This window comes from Marmota monax, unplaced genomic scaffold (assembly GCF_021218885.2).
Source record: "Marmota monax isolate L192 unplaced genomic scaffold, Marmota_monax_Labrador192_F-V1.1 WCK01_AAM20220418_F8-fsc00210, whole genome shotgun sequence".
NCBI classification, from domain to species: Eukaryota; Metazoa; Chordata; class Mammalia; order Rodentia; family Sciuridae; genus Marmota; species Marmota monax.
The window spans coordinates 1666543-1690642 of NW_026695248.1; the positions used below are offsets into that span (position 1 = coordinate 1666543).

General features: G+C 42.8%; 1 protein-coding gene across 3 annotated transcripts in view; it reads right to left on the reverse strand.

The window, feature by feature from the left end:
- The window catches only part of Aff3 (ALF transcription elongation factor 3), a 534054-nt gene that overhangs the window by 49230 nt on the left and 460724 nt on the right, over positions 1 to 24100 (reverse strand). For all 3 annotated transcript variants that reach the window (XM_046440319.2, XM_058578305.1, XM_058578304.1), the window contains one exon: positions 59 to 245. In XM_046440319.2, coding sequence (XP_046296275.1) covers positions 59 to 245 — 187 coding nt within the window. The remainder of the gene's footprint in view (positions 1 to 58; positions 246 to 24100) is intronic.

Sequence of the window (24100 nt, forward strand, 5' to 3'; positions counted from 1 at the left end):
TGGCGCCCGGTTGGGGGCGGGGCAGGGAGGTGGCCCGAGTGGTGGCGGCGCCGCTTACCTCGGGGCTGGAGAAGTGCGGGGGCTTGCCGCCCTCTCCCTCGCTGGAGCTGCTCTCGGTCTCCGAGTCGGATCCCGAGCTGCTCTCGGAGTCGCTGGAGGAGCTGCTGCTGCTGCTGCTGCTTCCGCTGCTGCTGCCCTTGCTGGAAGGCACGGAGGTTCTGCAGTTGGTCTGCTGGACCCCGGCGCTGCCAGCCCAGCAGGCCCCCAGGGAAGGAAAGGGAAGGAAAGCCAAGTGAGCAAACAGGAAAACGCCAGCAGGCTGCCACCCCGCCGCCGAGGGGACAGGAGGCGCGGTGCAGGGGCCGCCCACGGGACCTGCCCTCCAGGGCAGCGGGAGGGCTGCTCCAGACCAGACCGCGGAAAGTGTGCCCCTCGGTGGCTGGGCCCTGGTTATAAGTGTAGCCACCTCAGAAGGGAAGGTGGCATAACATCGGAGTTTGCACGTCGCTGCTGTTCTGGGAATGGCTGTCCACATGCACCCCTGAATCCGATCAGCTCCAGGCAAGAAAGTCCAAAAAGCTGGGAATACGGTTTGCAAAGTATGCAAAAAGGACTGCTTTGTTTTTCCCCAGAGGAAAGACGACAAGAATTCGGACTGGAAGCAAGGGCACAGTGTTTTCTGCTCCCAGCTCTCATGGCCTGCTGCTGGAAAGTTCCAGAGATTTTGGGACTGTCAGAATTAAACATCTTGCTTCACTCTTTTTTTTCTGCCCTCAGAGTTGGGTACTGCTGTGGACAGGGGGCTGGCACAGTGTAGAAGAAGGTCCTGCATGGACATACTTGTATCTACCCAGACTTTAAAATTCCACCCCACAGTGGCTCATTGAAACAGAATTTCAAACTTACACTAGGTGTATATCTCCATGATGAAATTTGCCCAAAGTCCTTACCGACTCACAGACAACAGGACAAAATCAATCAACACCTTCCAGTGGTAATAAATGAATTGCAAAAACTAAAATGGCACATGTCCACCCAAAGAGCATTCAAATCTAAGAAAATTTCAGTACTTACATAATATTCAACATCTTCCACCTTCTTTTATTAACTGAACTGAAACGCACCTGAATGTGTTCTTTCTATGTTAAGCTCTAAACCCAGAAAATGTGGGTCACTTTTTTCATGCTGAGTCAGCAAAAAAATCTGCCTTCTGCTTCCCACTGTGACCACTGCATCCTTAGGGAAGGACGTAGCCAGGCAGGGGCGGAGGGGGGCAGTTCATGAAGGTTTAAAGCTTCAAGTGCAAAGCAGCCTGGAGAACGGAAAGGGCCCTTCTCACCCATCCCTTAAATCTCTGACAGATGCTCAGCCCAAGGACAGACTCTCATAAATCCTGGGTGTGGGGTTGGGGAGGTGGGCAATCCTCACTGGAGCCTTTTCTTCTCTATGTAAACCACCAGACAAGAAATGATCTCATAGGGAAGCTGATAATAAAAGCAGCTTTTTGCACTGCAGGGTTAGGGGAAACCTTGGAGGTTTTCATTTCTTCCCACTAATGTCAGAGACCATACCCACTGCCTCCCAAATTCTTGAACAGACCATAGGCTCATGCCCTGCCTGAGCGGCAGGGATTTATTTACCAGCCTATTGTTTGTGTCTGATATTGAGGGAGGAATCCAGGATCTTGAGGCAGAGGAGGGAAGGGGGTAGTTCGTACTCGAGGGATTGCACCGTTTCTTCCTTTTTTATATGAATGAAAAATCTATCTTCCTGTTGGCTGAGTGAATGGAGATGGCTACTATCAATGGAATTAGACACTAAACAAAACACTGGATTCTGGCCAAACGTGAACATCTGGGATTCTCATTAATGGTTTGTTGGTAGGCCCACAAAACACTGAGAGGAAAACATAAAAATACCAAGAAAAGCAAAATAACACATGGCCCAAAGACTTCCTGGTGAAAAGGATGGTGGGGACAAATATGGAAGGAAGCGATTTGTCTCCCTGCCACACTCTGGGATGACATCTGCTGAAGAACAGGACATTAAGAGGAACAAAGAACGTTTTGGTTGGTTTTTATAAATGATGCTCAATGGCCTTGATCTGTATGTTCTACCTGCTTGGATTCACACAACAAGAAAACTTGTGAAGCTTGCTGTGTGTGTGCCTGGGCTTTGTGTGCACCAGAGGTGCCACGTGCAGGGATTCCTTGTGGCTTCCACCATGGAGCGAATGGGTGTCTAGTGAAAAGCAGCATTTTAATTTCTGGGAGAATATCCATAAAAACAGCTACCACGTTAATGGTTGCTGTCCTTAGTAATCAGACACACCAGCCCGAGGAGACAGAATCTCCCATCTGAGTTAGATTGGCAGAAAAGCTTTATACTCCTTGTTTTTCTTCCTTAAATTAGGAAACTGACTGAAAATGACAGTTTTACTGGCATAGCTATTATTTGTTTTTAAAACAACGGAATGAGCCAAGAATTTAGATTTTCCCTCATGCTTTGATTCTAAGGGTTGAGAGGCTCACGATGCCTCTGGGATCAGGATTGAATAGAGTCAGTCCCTGATTTATGATGAGTGCTTCACAAAAGATTTTCCAACTTTACTGTGGTGCAAAAGCAATAGACATTTGTTCAAAACTGGCTGTAGGATTCTGTATGTAGGAAGAACCCTGCTGGCCAGTCCAGAGATCAGGAGATCCACCCCTCTATCCCCATGTCCACAAAGGCACCTCTGCTAGCTGGTCTAGCATGGGTCCTCGGGGACAGCTGGTCATCCTGGCCACAGCATCATGCCTGCTGTTGCCGTGAGTGCACACAGCTGCTTGGTCTCTGCTGGGGCAGCTGCGGCAGTGAGGCAGGAGAAGGACGAGGAGGCCAGGATGGTCGTCCCTGCAGGTTAGAACTAAAAACGAGGCTTTTATGTTGAAAATTACAAACTGAAAATGCTAGCCTGCCAACTGGCCGTCATGCTTACAAACTGGAGATACTTCAAAAAAAGGAGCAGAACGTCTCCTGAAACGATGACACAGCCTGGCTGACACGAGGACACCACTTTGCATGATTTTTAGGATACTTCCCGCCAACCTCCTGGACCAAGTGCATGAACATGGTGCCATTGACTCTGAAGACATTGGAGAATGTCCCTGAGGTCACAGAATAAAAGTCTTTGTGTCACCAAAGCTTAGCACAGTGCTTGTCCCGTGATAGACAGTCACATGTGATTACTGATCGAAAAAACAAAGAGAAAAAAAAAATCTACCACGGAGCTAGTGAGTCTTTAAAAAGGAGCCCCCGCCTTTCAAAAAGGCACCTCTTAACACTCTTTCAGTTTGAACACCTTTTTTTTTTCCCTTTCAGAGAATATATTTTTTAAATGAACTCTAAATTTCATCTGCTATCATTTAAGCATGGTTCCATGGCGGGCGGTTTGTTTACTTTATGCATTTTTATTTCATGAACTGTTCTCTGCTGGCTTTGTGAGTGGCCAGGGCTGAAGTATACCTTTGAGACGGGTCCAGCTTTCTTCTCTGCCACGTGCTTGTCATTTTTCTTCCTTTGGCTGCAATAACGCGTTCTTCTCAGAATCTGGCCTGGGCTCGGATTTCTCTTACAGACCATAAAAGAAAAGATCTGGAACCAAAATGACAAGTCCTGGGTCTCACAGGGGAGGGTGCGCCCGTTTGCCAGATGTACTGTGGGGCCTTTGGATACGTATCCACAAGCTTTTGACTGACAAGTGACTTAGAGAGGCGCTCTCTGCCTAATCCTGCCTGTGGATGGCCGAGCTGCCCAGCTTAGCACCTGCGTTGCACAGACTCCATTGAAGACTAAGATGTAGCTCCTTCTCACTGTAAGAACTCAACAAATGCTCCACTTACAAACCATCATCAGCTCCCTGGCCACAGTGCCCCGTCTCTACTGATACCAGGTGATCTAAGACCTTGACTGTAGTAAGAGAAGTAAAAATGATAAAAGTTGGCTTGAGGAGGTTCGCTGTGGATAGATTATCTTCCATAAAGCAAAACTGATAGTTGGTTCTGAATCCAAGCCTTTGTCCCAGAGTGGCAGCCTGGGTGGGCTGGAGCACACAGTGAATGCGGGTTACCGATGGGTGGATCCTATCATGCTGGGGCGGGCCTGTGTCCCAGAGCTAGGGTCCAGGTGAGCCAGGGTGAGCCCAATCAGTGACAAGAAAACACAAGTGGGGGCAAACCTGAGTGGAGATGGCAGGAAAATTACTCGAGGGCTAACGATAGCATTAATACTATCCAAGATCTGATCAGCGTAAAGTTGGACCAATAGTGTTGGCACTTTTCCAAAACCTGATTAGTCTCAATCTGGACCAGTAGTTATATAATAACTCCAAGACAAGCACAACCAAGAGGCAACCTTCTGCTGGGTCCCCTCTCATCCTGCAGGATTTTGGGTCTGTTCTTGGCTCTGCTGCAGCACTGGAGGGCATGGCCACCATTGAGAGCTGCAACATGCTACTCCATGATAGTGGAGGAGAATCAGGTTTTGTTGGCTGTGACCCTCAGAGCGGACACGGGCAGGCATTCCCTGTCTTGACTGGCTGCTCACACTGACACAGGCTTTCTTGACTGGAAAGGCCTGCAACTTACGCAGACCCCATCTGCCATCAGATGCAGAGAAACTTTGGTTTCAGTTCTATATGCATGTGCTGCAAGTTCTGCTGTCACTCCAGGACCAATTTCTCCATAAACGTGGCTTTTGAAGCTCTTCACGGTCTGGTTTCAATCAGCTCTCCAGCTTCACTTCCATGGGTCCATCCTGACTCTTGGCCATAATATATTTTCCATGATATTGACAGCTTACCTCTTTTAGAACTGGGGGGCTTCATACAGGCTATTTTTTGTGTTAAAAAGTCCTTTCTCCCTTTCTTCTTTTGGCTATTGTTACCTCCTACATGCTCTCCAGGAACAAAGTGCAATGATAATATATTCTTTTTTTTTTTTTAAATGGGAGATCTTTTCATATTCTTTTTTTTTTAATCTTTATTTTATTTATTTTTTTTATGTGGTGCTGAGGATTGAACTTAGTGCCTCACGCATGCCAGGCGAGCGCGCTACCACTTGAGCCACATCCTGAGCCCATGATAATATATTCTGTTAAATGTTTCCAAATCCCCATTTTTTCCCTTTGAGTTCCTCTAGCACATTTCTCATTTTGTTAGGCTAGCCCAGAAGGAGAGGAATCATTTGATCTGTCCATGCAATATATCTCCAGCTCGTAGAGAGTTTGGTTTAAATAGATTCTCAATAAATGTTGATTGAAATAACATGACTCTTAAGATAGTGTGTAAATCAACAGATTTTGGTATACTATGAAAGGGCCCCAAAGAATTCATATATACACACGTGTATTTTTTTTCTGTTGTCTTGGGTATGTATAGGATTTCATAAAACAGCAGCTAACTTTAGAAAGCTCCCACCTATACAACAGGTTGAGAATGGAACACCTGCTGGGGCCAGGCAAGTTATATAAATGAATGAGGGATCCAGATATCAAAAATATAAATGCTTCACATTTGATGATGATAAATGACAGTGGATCTTTAGCTGCCCAGTGGGGACACTGCTGAACTGGAGGGTCCTTTTGTGTCTAACACTTCTCCTCCATGCTTGTATCAGTTTGCCATGTGAGAATGAGCTCAATTTTATAAAATATTTTGATTTTCCAGATAAGGTCCCAAATTACAATGTTTGTGCATCAGTTTTCTTTCACTGTGACAAAATACCAGAGTTAATCAACTTAAGGGGTAAAGGACTTATTTTGGCTCATGGTTTCAGCCTGTGGTCAGTTGTCCTTGCTGTGGCAGAGGACATGGTAGTCAGAGCATGGGACAGAAGAGATGTGCTCACCTTGTGGTACTATGTTTTCCTGGGGGATTTGTGTCATTTAGAAATATGTAATGTCCTGCTCAGTCCCCGGCAATTTTCTCTGCTCCTAAATTGACTTTATCTGATACTAATTTGGTCATTCCTTTCTTTCCTTTTTCTTTTTTTTTTACTTTGATATTTCTTTTAAATTTTTTTAAAATTTAACTGATACATAGAACTTGTACATATTGATGGGGTACCATGTGATGCTTCTATATATGTATCTGTTGTATAATGTTCCAATCAGGGTGAACATACCTGTATCCTCAAACAATTATCATTTCCTTATGGTGAAAACATTTAAAATTCTTCCCAATGGCTTTAATAAAACATTTAGTACATGTCTTCATCTATGGTCATCCTATGGCATAACAGCACACCAGAACTTTTACCTTTTACCTCTAATTTGGTACCCATTATTCAATCTTTCCCCATTCCCTTTCCTGCTATGCCCCCAGCTTCTGGTAATCATTAGACTCTGAACTTCTATGAGATTAACTTTCTTGTATTCCATGGTTGAGATTGTGCACTGTCTTTCTGTACCTGGCTTATTTCACTTATTACAACAACTCCCAGTTACATCATGCTTTCTTCTGACTAATGTTTTTATTGTATATCTTTTCTGTCCATTTGCTTTCAACCTACCTGGATTGTTATATTTGAATTGGTCATATAGGCAACATATAGTTGGGTTACATATTGTTAATCTCCTTTGCCAAAATATCTTTTAATTAACAAATTTAGGCCTTTTATATTTAATGTAATTACTGATATATTCAGAACGTAAGTATGACATTTAATTAATTAATTTTGAGACTTGGGGCTCACCATCTTCCCCAGGCTGGCCTTGAACCTGTAATCCACCTGTCTCAGCCTCCCAAATAGCTGGGATTATGGGTGTGTGCCACAACACCTGGTTGACAGTTTATTTTTTGTTTATCTCTTTAATCCTTCTCTTTTGTTTTTTCCTTCCTTCCTGTTGCTTGAACATATTTTAGAATTCTATTTTGATTTACTTTCAGTGTTTTTGAATTTATCTCTCTGAATAGATTTTTAGCTTTTCTTCAGATGTCATATGTACAATTTATCACAACATAGTGGGGTTTCCATTCTACTAATTTGGGTGGAGTATAGAAGACTTACTTCCCTAACCATCTTAAGTATTTCTTCTACATCTAGAGCCACAGCAAACGATGTTTCAAATGTTGCTTCAATCAGCCCAAGAAGGATCATTTATTGTTGTTCCCCCTATTTTTGCTCTTTCTGTTGTTCGTTGATATTTCCTCTCGATGCTTCCATCAGTATTCTTCCCTCTCTGTTTCGAGACCTTCTGTTAGTCATTCCTTTAGGGTGGATCTGTGGTGACCAAGGCTCTGGGGTTTCCTTCATCTCAGAAGGTCTTCACTGGTCCTTCATTCCTGAAGGATTTCATGGGAAGAGAATCCGGGGCCGACAGTTCTTTTTTTTCCCCAGCACTTGGAAAATGATGTGCCACTTCCTTCCACCTCCGTGGTTCCTGAATGCTGTGTCATTCCAGTTGCTGGACCCCACATGTGTGGTGGTGTTCATCTCTCATGGCTTTCAGGGGACCAAACCCAGGGCCTCACACGTGGTGGGCCACTGCTCTAGCCCTGAGCTACAACCCCAGCCCCACGACTTTGTATTGGCCTTTCATTTTCAGAAGTTTGACTGTGATATATCTTGGCAGGGATCTCTCCAGATGTGTCTAGCTTTTTGTGAATCTATACCTTCATGTGTTTGAAAACTTCGGCAAGATTTTTACTCAGTGTCACTTTGGAAACTTTCTGAATGATTTTTTTTTTTGCAGCCCCACGCTCTTTCTCCTCTTCTGAGACTCTGATCACACAGACATCAGGTCTTGTCATCCTGCAGGTCCCTGAGGCTCTGTCCTCTCCCCTTCCTCCCTCCCTTATCTCGTTTTCCTCTGAGGTTCATTTGGGCAACGTCTATTGAGTCTTAACTTCTCATTCTGCTGTTGAGCTCATCCACTGAAGCTTTAAAATTTCAGTGACTGGATTTTTCAGTTCTAAAATTTCCCTTTGGCTCTTCTTTATACCATCTACTGCTTCACTGAGACTATTTTTCCTTTGTTTTATGCGCATTCTTAATGGCTTACTGGAGCATTCCACAGTGACTGCTTCAAACTCCATGTCAGGTAATTCTAACATCTGTGTCTTTCCAGTGTTGGCATCAGCTACTGACCTTTCTCATTCAAATTGAGATTTTCCAGGTTCTTGGTAGGATGAGTGACTTCTGTTGTATTTAGAACATTTTGGGGATTACAAGACTTAGGACTTAAAAAACCGAGACTGTTGCCTGTTTTCTTAGGCTCCCACTGGTACCATGCCGGCAGCGGGTGGTAGTGGTGGGGTGTCTCCTCACAACTGTGCAGAGGTGGGAGTCTGGACCCCACTTGGCCTTTGCTGATGGGCTGGGGCCTCTCCATTTTTCTGTGGTGTTTGTCTGGAATGGAGTATAATTACTTAAAGTTCTTTTTTAATTTTCCTGCTAAGATACTGATTTCTCAGTCCTTTGGCTAGAGAAAGCTGGATTTCGGGGGGTTTCTTTTCTTCTGTGCTTGTTGCCAGATCTCTGGCTTACCTAGCATCTACTTGAAGCTATTTGAGGCAAACAGAAGACCTAGAAACTCGCTACACGTTTTTCCTCAGGCCTGAAGTCCCGAGCTGACCTGCCTCCTCTCCACTTTTCTGTCTTCTCGTGCTTGTTTGACACGTAATGACCACAGATTGTAGCTGTCCTCAGTAAGGGGAACAGAGAGAAGCACATCTCCAATTCGTTCCAGAACAGGAACCACCTGCTTGGCACTTAGCAAGGGGAAAGAATCTGCCAATCATTCCAGCCTCCAGCTCTGGTGGACTGTATCACAGCTGATGAGGGAAATCACGACCCAAGCCTCTGCTATAGTGCCTATTTTATCAAGGGGATCAAAGTCAGCATTCATTCATTCATTTAAAAACTTCTTACAATAGGAAGCAAGCTCAGATTATAAAAGGGTGCGTACCAAGGCTGAGAAGGACGCGCCACTAAGGATGCTTGTAGCTTGATGAGCAAAACCACTCAGAGGAAATGAGGTTGCACTAAGATTAAGGATGGAAGGGTGGGTGCGTTAAATGTTATGTTCAGAGTGAAAAATTATCTCAGCATGCTTGTGAGGAAATGAGCTTTCCCGGATGTCAGCTAGCTGCAAACAGAGGAATCTGTCAGGAATTCCCAAGTCTTGACGACGCTTGTTCCCTGGGAGAGGATAGGACTTTGCTGACTCTGGGTTTTGCTTGGGATTGGGTTGGAGCCCCCCACAGGCACCTGTGCTGGCACACCTGTCTTTGCCTCAGCTGTGTTTCTATGTCCTTGGCTAAATGAATTGACCTGATCTGAACGCACAGGGTGTGTGTGAGTGGGGTCTTTCCCTGTCAGTCTGTTGGCTACGAAGCAGAATGATTGCAATTATGTAAAAATATATGCATGAAGAAAAAAAAGACACTGGAATGCTATACCCTCATGTGTTGACTGTGAATTTTTTTATATCTTTATTTTTTATTTTTATGTGGTGTTGAGGATAGAACCCAGTGCCCCGCGCATGCCAGGAGAGCATGCTACCACTTGAGCCACATCCCCAGCCCAACTGTGGATATTTTGGATGATGGAATTATGAGAATTAAATAGTTTTTAGACTTCTATGTTTTCAAAGTTTTTATTGTTTTCACTAATAGGGTACATGGTCCCCTCTCCAAGTCCACTTGATTTTGGAAGCTGACTCTACCACTGTCTTATCAAATTTAGCTTGATAGTATTTTCTTAAGGAGTTTGGGATGGTCTTGATATATATTTATATTATATATATATATATATATATATTTTACTTTTTGGAGGTTTTTTTTTTTTTTAGTATCAGAGATTGAACTCAAGGACACTTAACCACTGAGCCACATCCCCAGCCCTTTTCTATATTTTCTTTAGAAAGAGAGAGTCTCATTGACTTTCTTAGGTCCTTGCTTAGTTGCTGAGGCTGACTTTGAACTCGTGATCCTCCTGCCTTAGCCTCCCCAGCTACTGGGATTACAGGTGTGTGTCACTGGCAGATGGAGCTTTTTGACACGTTTTGTATCATGGTTCTTTGAGCTTAAAAGAACACATTGGATAGTGTTTTTCCCTTTTCATAGTGTTCTGGGAAAGTTTGGTATAAGAATTGACTATTTCTAGAAAGTTTAAAAGAACTTATCACCAGTAAAACCTAATCCTAGAACCTTTTAGGATGGCAACTCTTTTTACAATTTATTCATTGGTATTTGTCCATTTTTAAAATCAGTTTTAACTTACATTTTCCAGATTGTTTTGTAATACTTGTACAAACTTCTTGAATTGAAGACTTGTTTCAGCTACTGTTGTTACTAACACAAGCACTTGGGGCTATCATTTTGCCTCTGAATATAGCGATGCCTGCAGGTCATCATCCTTATTAGGCTGAGTTTTTATTTCCTTTATTTTCTAACCAGGTGGTGGTTGTAATTTTCAAACCCTTCTCTGTTCAAATAGGGATTTAGATTGCTTTTCACTAGAAGATGACATTACACTGAGGTTCAAAAATAAACAGAAAGGGATATGGCTTAGCATCTGTGAAAGTTTCAGAAGTCAGTGGCTCCATCCTGTAGGGGGCCTCAGCACTCCTAGAAGGTGACATGAAAAAGGCCAGGGGGCCAGGCAGGTGGCGCAGTACTATGGGAGGTCCATCAGGTTGGACCTAAGTGATGTCTCTTCCCTGCTGATGCCATCACAGTATCTGGAATTCTTTCTGTTACAAACCGGAGTCCAGAGGTCCTCCTGCTCAGCTCACTGGACCATTTATGTTGTCCTATCAGGGAATGAGGAGTTCATGTCCAAATTACAATAAGCACTTTGGGATGTGGCCCAACCAAGGAGAAAGTTGTCTCACAAATTAAGGAAAAATGCAACACTGTTCATGCATTGGCTCCCCACACATCTCTGAGCTTTTTGGTACTTTTTCTGTTTCTAATGTAGTATTAATAATCAAGGACTATCAGAGGACAGTCTTCATCTCAGAACCAAAATCTCTGAATGGGATGGAGCCCTCTGGTCCTGCCTTCAGATGGATGTCTTAGGGGGCAGGGGTTCTGTAAATATTACTGGGGGTGTAGCTCCACAGCTTATTTATGTCAAAGACATGATGTAAGCTGGGAGATGTGATGGTAGAGGGCTGTGGAGGATGCTGTGCCTATCCCCCTGCAGTCTGCACTTCAGAAAGCCCTCAGTTTGTTTGACCAGGTCACCTCTGCCCAGCACAGCCAGGAAAGGCCAACCTGTGGCTGTGTTCCCCTTTTGTCCTGGGCACTTTCTTTTTTTTTTAAATTTTTTATTGTTGGTTGTTCAAAACATTACATAGTTCTTGATATATCATATTTCACACTTTGATTCAAGTGGGTTATGAACTCCCATTTTTACCCCATATACAGATTGCAGAATCACATCAGTTACACATCCATTGATTTACATATTGCCATACTAGTGTCTGTTGTGTTCTGCTGCCTTTCCTTATCCTCTACTATCCCCCCTCCCCTCCCCTCTTCTCTCTCTACCCCCTCTACTGTCATTCATTTGTCCCCCTTGTATTATTTTTCCCTTTCCCCTCACTACCTCTTGTATGTACTTTTGTATAACCCTGAGGGTCTCCTTCCATTTCCATGCAATTTCCCTTCTCTCTCCCTTTCCCTCCCACCTCTCATCCCTGTTAAATGTTAATCTTCTTCTCCTGCTCTTCGTCCCTACTCTGATCTTAGTTACTCTCCTTATATCAAAGAAGACATTTGGCATTTGTTTTTTAGGGATTGGCTAGCTTCACTTAGCATAATCTGCTCTAATGCCATCCATTTCCCTGCAAATTCTATGATTTTGTCATTTTTTAATGCAGAGTAATACTCCATTGTGTATAAATGCCACATTTTTTTAATCCATTCGTCTATTGAAGGGCATCTAGGTTGGTTCCACAGTCTTGCTATTGTGAATTGTGCTGCTATGAACATCGATGTAGCAGTGTCCCTGTAGCATGCTCTTTTTAGGTCTTTAGGGAATAGACCGAGAAGGGGAATAGCTGGGTCAAATGGTGGCTCCATTCCCAGCTTTCCAAGAAATCTCCATACTGCTTTCCAAATTGGCTGCACCAATTTGCAGTCCCACCAGCAATGTACAAGTGTACCCTTTTCCCCACATCCTCGCCAGCACTTGTTGTTGTTTGACTTCATAATGGCTGCCAATCTTACTGGAGTGAGATGGTATCTTAGGGTGGTTTTGATTTGCATTTGTCTGACTGCTAGAGATGGTGAGCATTTTTTCATGTACTTGTTGATTGATTGTATGTCCTCCTCTGAGAAGTGTCTGTTCAGGTCCTTGGCCCCTGGGCACTTTCTGAGCATCCATCTTTTGGTGACACAGAATGCCTTCCCTGGTGGGTGGTGCCATGGATGACATTGAGATGAAAAGCCCTTCTTGGCCCAGAGAGCCCCCCAAAGTGGGAAACCCAACAGCCTTCTCCTGGCAGTGGGGATAGGAGCTGTGGAGCCATCTGGGCCCATTTGTCAGAAATCTGGAGAGATCTGCTAGGATAGCACCTCCCCTGGCCGAGGGAGCTGAGAACACGGATGGAGGTGACAGCCACTGGCTGGAGTGTGGGGAGCCAGGGTGCTGGGATGGAGGGCCCTGGTCTCCAGAGGCTGTGCTGGCTGGTGGGAGGCAGGAAGACCACCCATGGCCACGGTGTGCTCACACTCCAGCTGCCCACCACGCTGGGTGCTCTCATGAACGACCTTAGCAGTGCTTCATTTGACCTACTCATGGGACACACGCAGGCCTCTGACTTCCTCCCCATGCCTGTCCCTCACTTTACAGTTGTGATGTGGCAGGGAACGTCCCTGCTTGACTGCTTGTCAGCTGTGTGGTCTACAACCAAAGACTGAGGTCTGGGGCCCCAGTGATGGGGTTCTCTCTAAACTCTGCTCAGCACTGAGACCCCAGCTCTTCTCTTAGGGGAGAAATCGCATCTTCAAGACCTCCTGCACACCACAAGTCCTGTGCTTCAGTCCAAAGGTCCTCATGGAAAGAGGTTCTACAGGGAGGACCCCCTCTTGTGCCCTGAAGCAACCAGAGTATTTTAAAGCCATGATCCATTTGATACGCTGCCACTCATGACTTATTTATTGAGTTCTTAAACTTATTTATGTGCATTTTCTGTTCCTGAGATAGAAACTACTGCTCTCATGGGAACTCTATAATCCATATGGTAGTAAAAACTTACCCAGGCTCCTTGACTATATATTTTTTGAGAGTACTCAAATATTCATTCAGTATCTTAATATTTTTATTAATTTTTAATTTGTTTTGATTAGTTACACATGACAGAAGAATGCATTTATGCACTTTGATATATCATACATAGATGGAATATAATTTCTCATTTTTCTGAGTGTACACGTTGCAGAATCATATTGGTCATGTAGTCACATATATACATACAGTAATAATGTCTGTTTCATTCTACTTCTTCCCTATCCCCACATCCCTTCCCTCCCCTCCCATCACTTCCCTCTACCTAATCTAAGGTAACGCTATTCTTCCCTAGTGCCCCCCACCTTATTGTGAATTAGCATCAGCATATTAGAGAAAACATTCAGCCTTTGGTTTTGTGGGATTGGCTTTTTTCGCTTAGCATGATATTCTCCAACTGCATCCATTTAATGATGAATGCCATAATTTCACTCTTCCTAAAAGCTGAGTAATATTCCATTGAGTATATATATCACATTTGCTTTATCCATTCATCTATTGAGGAATATCTAGGTTGGTTCCATAGTTTAGCTATTGTGAATTGAGCTGCTATAATCATCGACATGGCTGCATTACTGTAGTATGATGATTTTAAGTCCTTTGGGTATAAACCAAGGAGTGGGATTGCTGGGTCAAATGGTGGTTCCATTTCGAGTTTTCTGAGGAGTCTCCACACTGCTTTCCATAGTGGTTGCACCAATTTGCAGTCCCACTAGCAATGTCTGAGTGTACCTTTCTCCCCACATCCTCGCCAACATTTATTGTTGCCTGTATTCTTGATGATTGCCATTCTGACAGGAGTGAGATGAAATCTTAGTGTAGTTTTGATTTGCATTTCTCTAATGATGTTGAACACTTTTTTCATATATTTGTTGATCAATTGTATTTCTTCTTCTGTGAAGTGTCTGTTCAGTTCCTTAGCCCATTTATCGATTGGGTTATTTGTTTTTTTGGGGTTAATTTTTTTTGAGTTCTTTATATATCCTTAGAGATTAATGCTTTATCAGAGGTGTATGTGGTAAAGATATTCTCCCAATCTATAGGCTCTCTCTTCATGCTGAGATGCAGCTTTTTAATTTTAACCCATCCCATTTATTGATTCTTGATTTTACTTCTTGTGCTTTAGGAGTCTTGTTAAGGAAGTTAGATCCTAGGTCAACACAGTGAAGATTGGAACAAACCCTTCTCGTTTTCAAGAGTCAAACAGACCACAATATAATAATACTGGGTGACTTGAACACACCTCTCTCACTACTGGACAGATCTTCCAAATAAAAACTACATAAGGAAACTATAGAACTAAATAATAAAATCAATAATTTAGACTTAACAGACATATAGAGAATATTTCAACCATCAACAAGCAAATATACTTTCTTCTCAGCAGCACATTGCTCCTTCTCTAAAATAGACCATATCTTATGCCACAAAACAACTCTTAGTAAATACAAAAACCAGAGATAATACCCAGCATTCTATCAGACCACAATGGAATGAAATTACAAATCAAAATAAAATAAAAAATACAAGCTACTGCAACAAATGGAGACTAAATAATACACTATTGAATGATGAATGGATAGTAGAAGAAATCAAGGATGAAATAAAAAAAATTCTTAGAGGTAAATGTGAACACTGATACAACATATCAAAATCTCTGGGACACTATGAAGGCAGTACTAAGAGGAAAGTTTATTTCATTGAGTGCATTCATTAAAAGAATAAAAAAAAAATCAACAAATAAATGACCTAACACTACATCCTAAAGCCCTAAAAAGAGAAGAATAAATCAACACCAAAAGCAGTAGAAGACAAGAATAATTAAAATCAGAGCTGAAATCAATGAAATCGAAACAAAAGAAACAATTGAAAACATTGACAAAACAAAAAGTTGGTTCTTTGAAAAAATAAAATAGGTAAACCCCTGGCCATGCTAATGAAGAGAAAAAGGGAGAAAACTCAAATTACTAGAAGACAAGATGAAGAAGGAAATATCACAATGGACATATCTGAAATACAGAAGATAATTAGAAACTATTTTGAAAATTCATACTCCAATAAAATAGAAAATATTAAAGACATCGACAAATTTCTAGAGACATATGACCTAATCAAATGGAATGAGGAGGTCATACATGATTTAAACAGATCAATTCCAAGTAATGAAATAGAAAACACCATCAAAAGCCTACCAACAAAGAAAAGCCCAGGACCAGATGGATTCTCAGCTGAGTTCTACAAGACTCTCAAAAAAGAATTAACACCAATACTCTATAAAACAGAAAAGGAGGGAACCCTTACAAACTCATTCTATGAAGTTAATATCATCCTGATACCAAAACCAAAGACACATCAAGGAAAGAAAACTTCAGACGAATATCTCTGATGAACATAGACACAAAAATTCTCAATAAATTCTGGCAAATTGCACACAAATACATATTAAAAAGATAGTGCTCCATGACCAAGTGGGGTTCATTCCAGGGAAGCAGAGTTGGTTCAACGTATAGTAATCAATAAATGTAATTCATCACATTAATAGACTTAAAAACAAGAATCAGATGATCAACTCAATTGATACAGAAAAAGTATTTGACAGAATACAGCACACCTTCATGTTCAAAAAACTAGAAAAACTAGGGATAGTAGGAATTTACCTCAACTATAAAAGCTATATATGCTAAATCCAAGACCAGCATCATTCTAAATGGAGAAAAATTGAAAGCATTCCTTCTAAGAACTGGAACAAGACAGGGATGTCCTCTTTTACCACTTCTATTCAACATCATCCTTGAAACTCTAGCCAGAGCAACTAGACAAAAGAAAGAAATTAAAGGGATACAAATAGGTAAAGAAGAACTTAAACTATCACTATTTTCTGTTGACATGATTCTATACCTAGAAGATCCAAAAAATTCCACCAGAAAACTCCTAGAACTAATAAATGAATTCAGCAAAGTAGCAGGATATAAAATCAACACCCATAAATCAAATGCATTCCTATACATTAGCAATGAATCTACTGAAAGAGAAATTAGGAAAACTACCCCATTTACAATAGCCTCAAAACAAACAAACAAACAAAAACAACCTGGAAATTAATCTAACAAAAGAGGTGAAAGACCTATACAATGAAAACTACAGAACACTAAAGAAAGAAATTGAAGAAAACCTCAGAAGATGGAAAGATCACCCATGCCCCTGAATAGGCAGAACTAATATTGTCAAAAGGGCCATACTACCAAAAGTGTTATACAGATTTAATGCAATTGCTATTAAAATCCCAATGACAATCTTTATAAAAATAGAAGACGCAATCATGAAATTTATTTGGAAAAATAAGAGATCCAGAATAGCTAAAGCAATCCTTAGCAAGAAAAGTGAAGCAGGAGGCCTCACAATACCAGACCTTAAACAGTACTACAGAGCTATAGTAACAAAAATGGCATGGTTCAGGCACCAACACAGACTTGTAGACCAATGGAACAGAATAGAAGACACAGAGACAAACCCACAAAAATATGGTTATCTCATACTAGTCAAAAATGCAAAATCATTCACTGGAGAAAAGATAGCCTATTCAACAAACGGTGCTGGCAAAACTGCAAATCCATATGTAGCAAAATGATATTAAACCTCTATCTCTCACTCTGCACAAAAATCAACTCAAAGTGGATCAAAGACTTAGGCACTGGAACAGAGATCCTTGACTACATTTTACAGAACAGCTTCATTGAGATGTAACTCACAGACCACACCATCCGCCCATTATGTTTTCTTGTGTCATTTGTCCTTTGATGACTTTTAACAGCAATGGATGCTTAAATTTATATGGTTCTTTAATTTTTTTTTCAAAGCATTTTTGAACTCCTTCCATTAATTTCACAAGAAGCCTACGAAAGAGGAAGTGCAGGTACAGTTATGTCTGCCTTACAGACGGCAGAGCAGAGTGGTCCCACGGCCTACTCAGGGCTGCACACCTGGGCTCCTGTAGCTAACCTGTGTTCTCTGAGGAGTGACACTTTTGTTATGGTTTAGATACGAGGGGTCCCCAAAAAGTTCACGTGTGAGACAATGTGTGACTGTTCACAGGTGAAATGGGTCGAGTACGAGAGGTGTAACCGAATCAGTAGGTTAACTCACTGATATGGACCAGACCAGGGGGTAACTGGGGTGTGCCTTTGGGGATTTATTTGTCCTTGGTGAGCAAAGCTCTCTCTGCTTCCTGGTGGCCATATCCTGAGCTGCTCTCCTCCGCCAGGCCCTTCCTCCTTGATGTTTAGTCTCACCTCAGGCTCAGAGCTATGGAGTTAGCTGGCCATGGACGGACTTCCGAACCCGCGAGCCAAAATAAACTTCCTCCTCTAAGCTGTGCTTGACAGGTCTTATAGCCACAGCTGACTAAAGCACTTTTCAACAAGCGGGGTAAATTGTCAGTTTTTCTGGCCCTAGTCAGGCACATTTAGAGAATTTTACCATGTAAGGCAGGATGGTGCGTAAAGTTTAGAATCAGATAGATCTGAATAGACATTTTGCCTCCTCTGCAGGCTGGCTGTGTGGCCTTGGGGAAGTTACTTTCTCTCTCTGAGCCTTGGTTGCCTCCTTGGCATAAAGGGCTAAAAGAAAAATGTTGCCTTCTAGTGTTGCTCAGTGAGCTAATTGAGAAAATATTCTTAATGTTTTTAGCCAATGCCTACCATGCACGTAGCATGTGTTCAGTAAAAGTAGTTAATATTATTCTTTATTTTAAAATAATTGTACTATTTCTTCCAACATGGTAGCCTAGCCACATAGGAATTCCTCAGGTTTACCTGGATTCTTTTTTTTTTTTTTTTTAAATTTATTCTTACTTGGTTGGTGCTGGGGATGGAACCCAGGGCTCTACTGCTGAGTCAGTCCTCATTCACCTGAGTTCCCAACTCGCACTGTGCATCTAGCCATTTCGAAGGATTGTAAAATGTTTGCTCAGGAAGGAACCTGAGAGACCAGTTAGTCCAATTTCCCTGGAAAGCTACGTCGCTTCTGTAAGGTGGACATTGCTGCAGGACAGGAGCATGGTGTGGATTTCCCAGACTACACAGCAAATGGGCCTTACCACAAACACGACCTCAGAAATCTCGCTGATTTCCATGAACCTGGTTGTGTTAGTGCAAAGCTACAGGGATCACTTGGCAGCTCCTAAAACCTTGTCTGGCTCCTGAAAACCCTCCTCCTAACTCCAGCTCGCTCTGAACAAACCAATTCCATCTCTCTCCTGTGTTTAAAGCAAATAAAACGAGCTGCGGAACATGAGCAGCCTGCGGTGTTTAATTTGCATCTCACCAAGGAGCACACGACTCTGGTGTGATGAGCAAGAGAGGTTTTTATGGAAACCGAATCGCAGCGTCTGAGATGCAGACTTGCGGCCCGAGCAGCTCAAGCTGTGATCTTGTTAGCTGTCATAAACCAGGCAAGGACTCGCAGGGCGGTCGTGCACAGTGTCACCCGGGGCGTTCTGCAGGGAGGGCTGCTCACAGGCCTTTTCAAAGGCTCTGTAACAGGGCATCCCTGATAGATGAGTCTGGGGACAGGAAGAGGAACCGCAGCTAAAATAAGTGAAAACACAGGAAGGACGATGTGCTGTCTCAAAGTCAGAAGCCTCAGGGAGGGACGTTAATGGATGGTCACTCCTTGGAACTGGAGAGGAACCAACAGTCCAGTTCTCCCCTGATGAACCTGCTCACTCAAGGCAGGGTGGGCGGAACAGGGGAGGAAGTGAGAGGTGCCACCAGACAGGCATTCACAGACGTCTTTCTCATATAGACAGCTCCATTAATGAGACCCTAGACACATGGGACCAGCCAAACCCGTCCCCGGGGTTCCTGTGTGACAGCTTGGCGATGTTGAGAGGTAGAAGATCATTAGAAGTGGGGCTTAGTCGAGGGTGATTAGATCATGAGGGTGCTGTGCTTGGGAGGGACAAATGTCATTCTCGAAGCACTGGGTTAGGTACTGTGGGACTGGGTTGTGACAGAAGACCAAGACTGGCCCCTCTCCAGCCTCTTGTTTCTTTGATTGCAAAAATTTCCTTCTCTGCTTGGCCACCAAGCAGCTGGGATGCAGTTGGGGAGGGGCACACACCCAATGCTGGCGCCATGCTGTTGGACTTTCCAGTCACCAAATCATAAGCCAAATCAACCTCTTTTCTTTATAAAGTACCTGGGCTCAGAGATTTTGTTATAGCAACACAAGCAGACTAAGACAATGACCAACAGGGTTGGCTTAACAGGCAGGCCATCCGAGTGAAGATTCCAGGAAAGAGTCATTCAGCCCAGATAGCTGCACACCTGGACTCTAGGCCTGGCTTTGCTAATAATTTCACCTCCTCCTCTGTTAAGAGATGGGCTTGAATTGGATGATTTCTAAGGTCCCTCTCACTTCTAAGAGCCTTCAATAAATCCCCAGTAGATAATTTAAAAAACTAATAAAAATGTAATGATCCTCATTTTAGTTACTTATCTCTAGAACTAATACCAGAATTTCTAACTAGAAATCTTGTTAGTATACATTTTAAATTTTTTTCATTTTCCCATTCAGGCCCAAATCTGGGGACATTGGGGACGCCAAGAGAAGCCCAGAGGACACTGGAGTCACTCAGCTGCCTGCATGTTCCCCACTTGCTCACTGGTGTACAGGTGGAGAAAATCTCTCAGACTCTCTCCAGGTAACCCAGGTGCTGACGGTTTTGGAAGCTCAAAGCTCCTCTGTAGACAGGATTTTAGATAAGTTGGAGTCCTATATAATTAAAATAATTTTGAATGAAAATTACCACTTTGGTAATTGCTATTCTATTATAATATTTACTACCATTTCCATGGCGTAACTTATCTCATTAATTACTGCTGGAAGACAGTTAGTCAATGAATAATTAATTAGATGAGATAACCGAGGGAGCAACAGTACTTAAGAAAAAGACTTTGAAAGAAAGCATCACCCACACCCAGTCCTGTTAATGAGAGCCCCACAGTGCCAGGGTCAACTGCTAGGCATGAGCCCCTTAGCCTGTCACCTGCTGTGAGCAGAGGTCAACAGAAAAATCTCTTTAACAGACCTGAAGTTCTCAGTGGCTTTTGCTTTATCCAAACAGACTCGCTCCACACACAGAAAGATACATGCTTGCGTGGAAAATCAAGGAGTGGCTGTGTAATATTTTCACTGGAAATATGGTGCTCATTCTAGTGTGTGTGTGTGTGTGTGTGTGTGTGTGTGTGTGTGTGTTGGTGCTGGGGTGCACCCAGGATCTCACAGGTGCTAAGCGGCATCATCAAGCGGCACCTCCAGCCCTGTCCCCCAATTCTGTTGTATGAAAATGAGTTTTCAAGGCAGCTCTCTGGAAAGGTAAGGCAGGATTTTGATCTGAGTGGCATCCATCATTTGTATAAATATATGGTCCTTCGAGATTTTGACATTTTCTTATGTAATTTCCAACTAAGATCAAATAGTTTTACTGAACATATTCTTTTTTTTTTTTTTTGGTACCAGGGATTGAATTCAGGGGCGCTTGACTACTGAGCACATCCCCAGTCCTATTTTGTATTTTATTTAGAGACAGGGTCTCACTTAGTTGCTTAGTGCCTTGCTTTTGCTGAGGCTGGCTTTGAACTCAAGATCCTCCTGCCTCAAGCCTCCTGAGCCACTAGGATTATGGGTGTGCGCCACTGTGCCCAGAGAATGTTTTCTTCTTAATGGTCTTTGTGGAGGCTTGCCAGGTGAAATGCAGGGCATGCAGTGAGAGCTGAATTAAGGATCACTGTTAATAGGCAATGTTAGGAATGTATTCATACCATAGGATTATTCATTGTTCCTGGATTTCTGTCTGCTAGATTTGGCAACTGTGGGTTTGGATCTTTCTTATTCATCCAGTGCAAAAATGGATGGTACTGAGCCCATATGGCACCAAGCACAGAGAAGCGTATGTGGATGAGTGACTTAAGAAAGATGAATGACATCCGGAAACGGCTTCGCCATTAAGTAATGAGCGGGAGATTTCCCACTTGAGTTTCTGCAAGATGTCTTCCGGGCTGGATGACAGGATTCTAGATGGAGTGACAGGTGAGAAGATTAATTACAATTAATCAAAGATTGGGAAGTTTGGGGACCTGGGAATTCATATTTCAAGTTTGCAGAGCCATATTTGAAAAGCAATGAAATGCAACAGACATTGTGATGGGAGAAAGAGTCAGAAGACAAAAGAGAAGCAGTGGAGAAACATCCACTGCATCTTCAAAGTCACAAAATTCAGGGTCAAAATACTTTCCTTTAGAGCTTTCGGATGAGTTCAAAGGGATGAAAAGCAACACTGATATGACCACTTTTCCAATGAAATAAAACCTATTTATGTCTTGATGACTGAAACACCCGGCAGCTAATTTTGAATTCTGCAGTGGCCACGTGAAGAGACTAGAATTTCTACTAAAAAAATGTACCAAGTGCATTGATTCTGGGCAGGTGCTGAGTTACAGAGGGGTCTTCAGTGCTCAGAAATTAACCGAGCTCCCCCACAACATGCCACCTGCATTCTGTTGCCTCTGGATAATTAGACCATGGAAGATGTTATTTGATTCAACAGAACATACTTATTAATGAAGTTGGCATTTAATAAGGCTGTGCTCTTTTATTTATTTATTTTAGTTCTAGGTGGATACAATATCTTTATTTTACTTTTATGTGGTGCTGAGAATTGAACCCAGTGCCTCACACATACTAGGCAAGTGCTCTACCACTGAACCTCAGCCCCAAGGAAGTGCTTGCTTTAAAGTATTTCACTGAAAGAAAGCAGAGTCCGCTAATTCAAGGTCCATTTTCCAAGTGCATGTTTTCCAATTTTATTCATATACTACATTAAAGCTGAAAAATTCCTTTGGAAAGCCATTCTTCTGCATACCAGATAGTTCATTTTATTTATTTCTGCGATGCTGGGGATTGAATCCAGGGTCTTGTGCATGCCAGGCAGGCGCTCTACCACTCAGCTACACAGCCAGCCCTTATACCACAGTGTGCAGACTCTCCTATTGAGCTGGATGCCACTTGCCTGTTTTAGTCAGGGACAATGGTGTATCAGTTTGTTCAGGTTGTTATAACAAAATGCCATAGACGAGGTGGCTTAAGCCACAGACATTCATTCCTCACAGTTGTGAATGATGGGAAGTCCAAGATCAAGGTGCCAACCTATCTGGCTCTTGGTGAGAGACCTCCTCCTGGCATGCAGGTACCCATCTTGCTGTGTGCCTGCATGGCTACTCTGTGCACTCTCAGAGAGAGAGAGAGCCCTGGTCTGTCTTCCTCTTCTTATAAGGCTGCTAATCCTGTTATGGGGGCTCTATCCTTATTTACCTTACCTAAATCGAATGACCTTCCAAAGGCCCCACCTCCTAATACAAGGCACTGCGGGTCAGGGTTTTCAGTGTAGAATTTGTGTAGGAGACATGGAATTCTGCTCATAACTGAAGTAGAGACTGGGAAGGCTGCCTGCTGGTAGCAAATTTCACTATTAACTCCCTTCTGGAAGCTGCTTATGGGGGCAAGTGGCCCAATAGCTCAGAAAGAAGACTATAATGGAGGGGAGAGCCCATAAAGACCCATCTCTTTTAGGAGCTTCGCCTCTCCCAGAATTGGATGAAGATTTCCAGCACATGATCTTCATCAGCACACTCTCTGCATGAAGTGCACTAAACTCCAAAACCTTTAAAGCCCCAGCACATGATGCCACAAGTGGAAATTCCACACCATGAAACCCTGTCTCTTAAAAATAACCTACACAATTACCTTCAGGTATAAGGTATGTATGAAACAGAAATGCATTTTGTTTTGAGACTGGGGTCCTATCCCCAACATATATTGTTATATATAATTCCAAAATTAAAAAAAAATGATCCAGGCACAGTGGCACACACCTGTAATTCCTGTGGCTTGGGAGGCTGAGGCAGAAGAATCATGAGTTCAAAGCCAGCCTCAGCAAAAGCAAGGCACTAAACAACTCAATGAGACCCTATCTGTAAATAAAACACAAAATAGGGCTGGGGATGTGGCTCAGTAGTCGAGTGTCCCTGAGTTCTATCCCCAGTACTCTCACCCTAAAACAAAATTGAAATATAAAACACTTCTGGTCCCAAGAATTTTGGATCAGGGATAGGCAAGCTGTCCTAGTTAAGGCTTAGAGACAGGAAGTACTGCTGGCTGCCTCTGGGAAGCTGACCAAGCAGGACATGGAAGACGGATCAGCATGATTGTGCTGGCTTGAGTTGGGCCATACCCATGGGGGTGCTTGGAAATGTGGCCTCAAAAGCTCAGCATTACAGCTGGATCTTCCAGGCCCTCAAGAGCTATGTATTGAAGACCTGGACCCCAGCACATGGCACTACAGGGAGGTGGAACCTTTAGGAAGTGGGGCCTCATAGAAGAGAGTTAGGTCATTGGGGGTGTGGTCATTGAAGGGTTATTGGGCCTCTTTCTTTGACTTCCAAGCCACTAGGAGATGGAAAGCTTTGCTCCACCCTATGTCCTCTGCCTTAATGTGCTGCCTCATCATAGGGCTAAAGCACAACAAGTAAAATCAAGAATCAATAAATGGGATGGAATCAAATTAAAAAGCTTCTTCTCAGCAAAGGAAACAATCAATAATGTGAAGAGAGAGCCTATAGAATAGGAGAAAATCTTTACTACATGCACCTCTGAGCACTAATCTCTAGGACATTTAAAGAACTAAAAAATTTTTAACACCTAAAAAAACAAATAGGCAAAGGAAGTGAAGAGACACTTCACAGAAGAAAAAATACTATCAA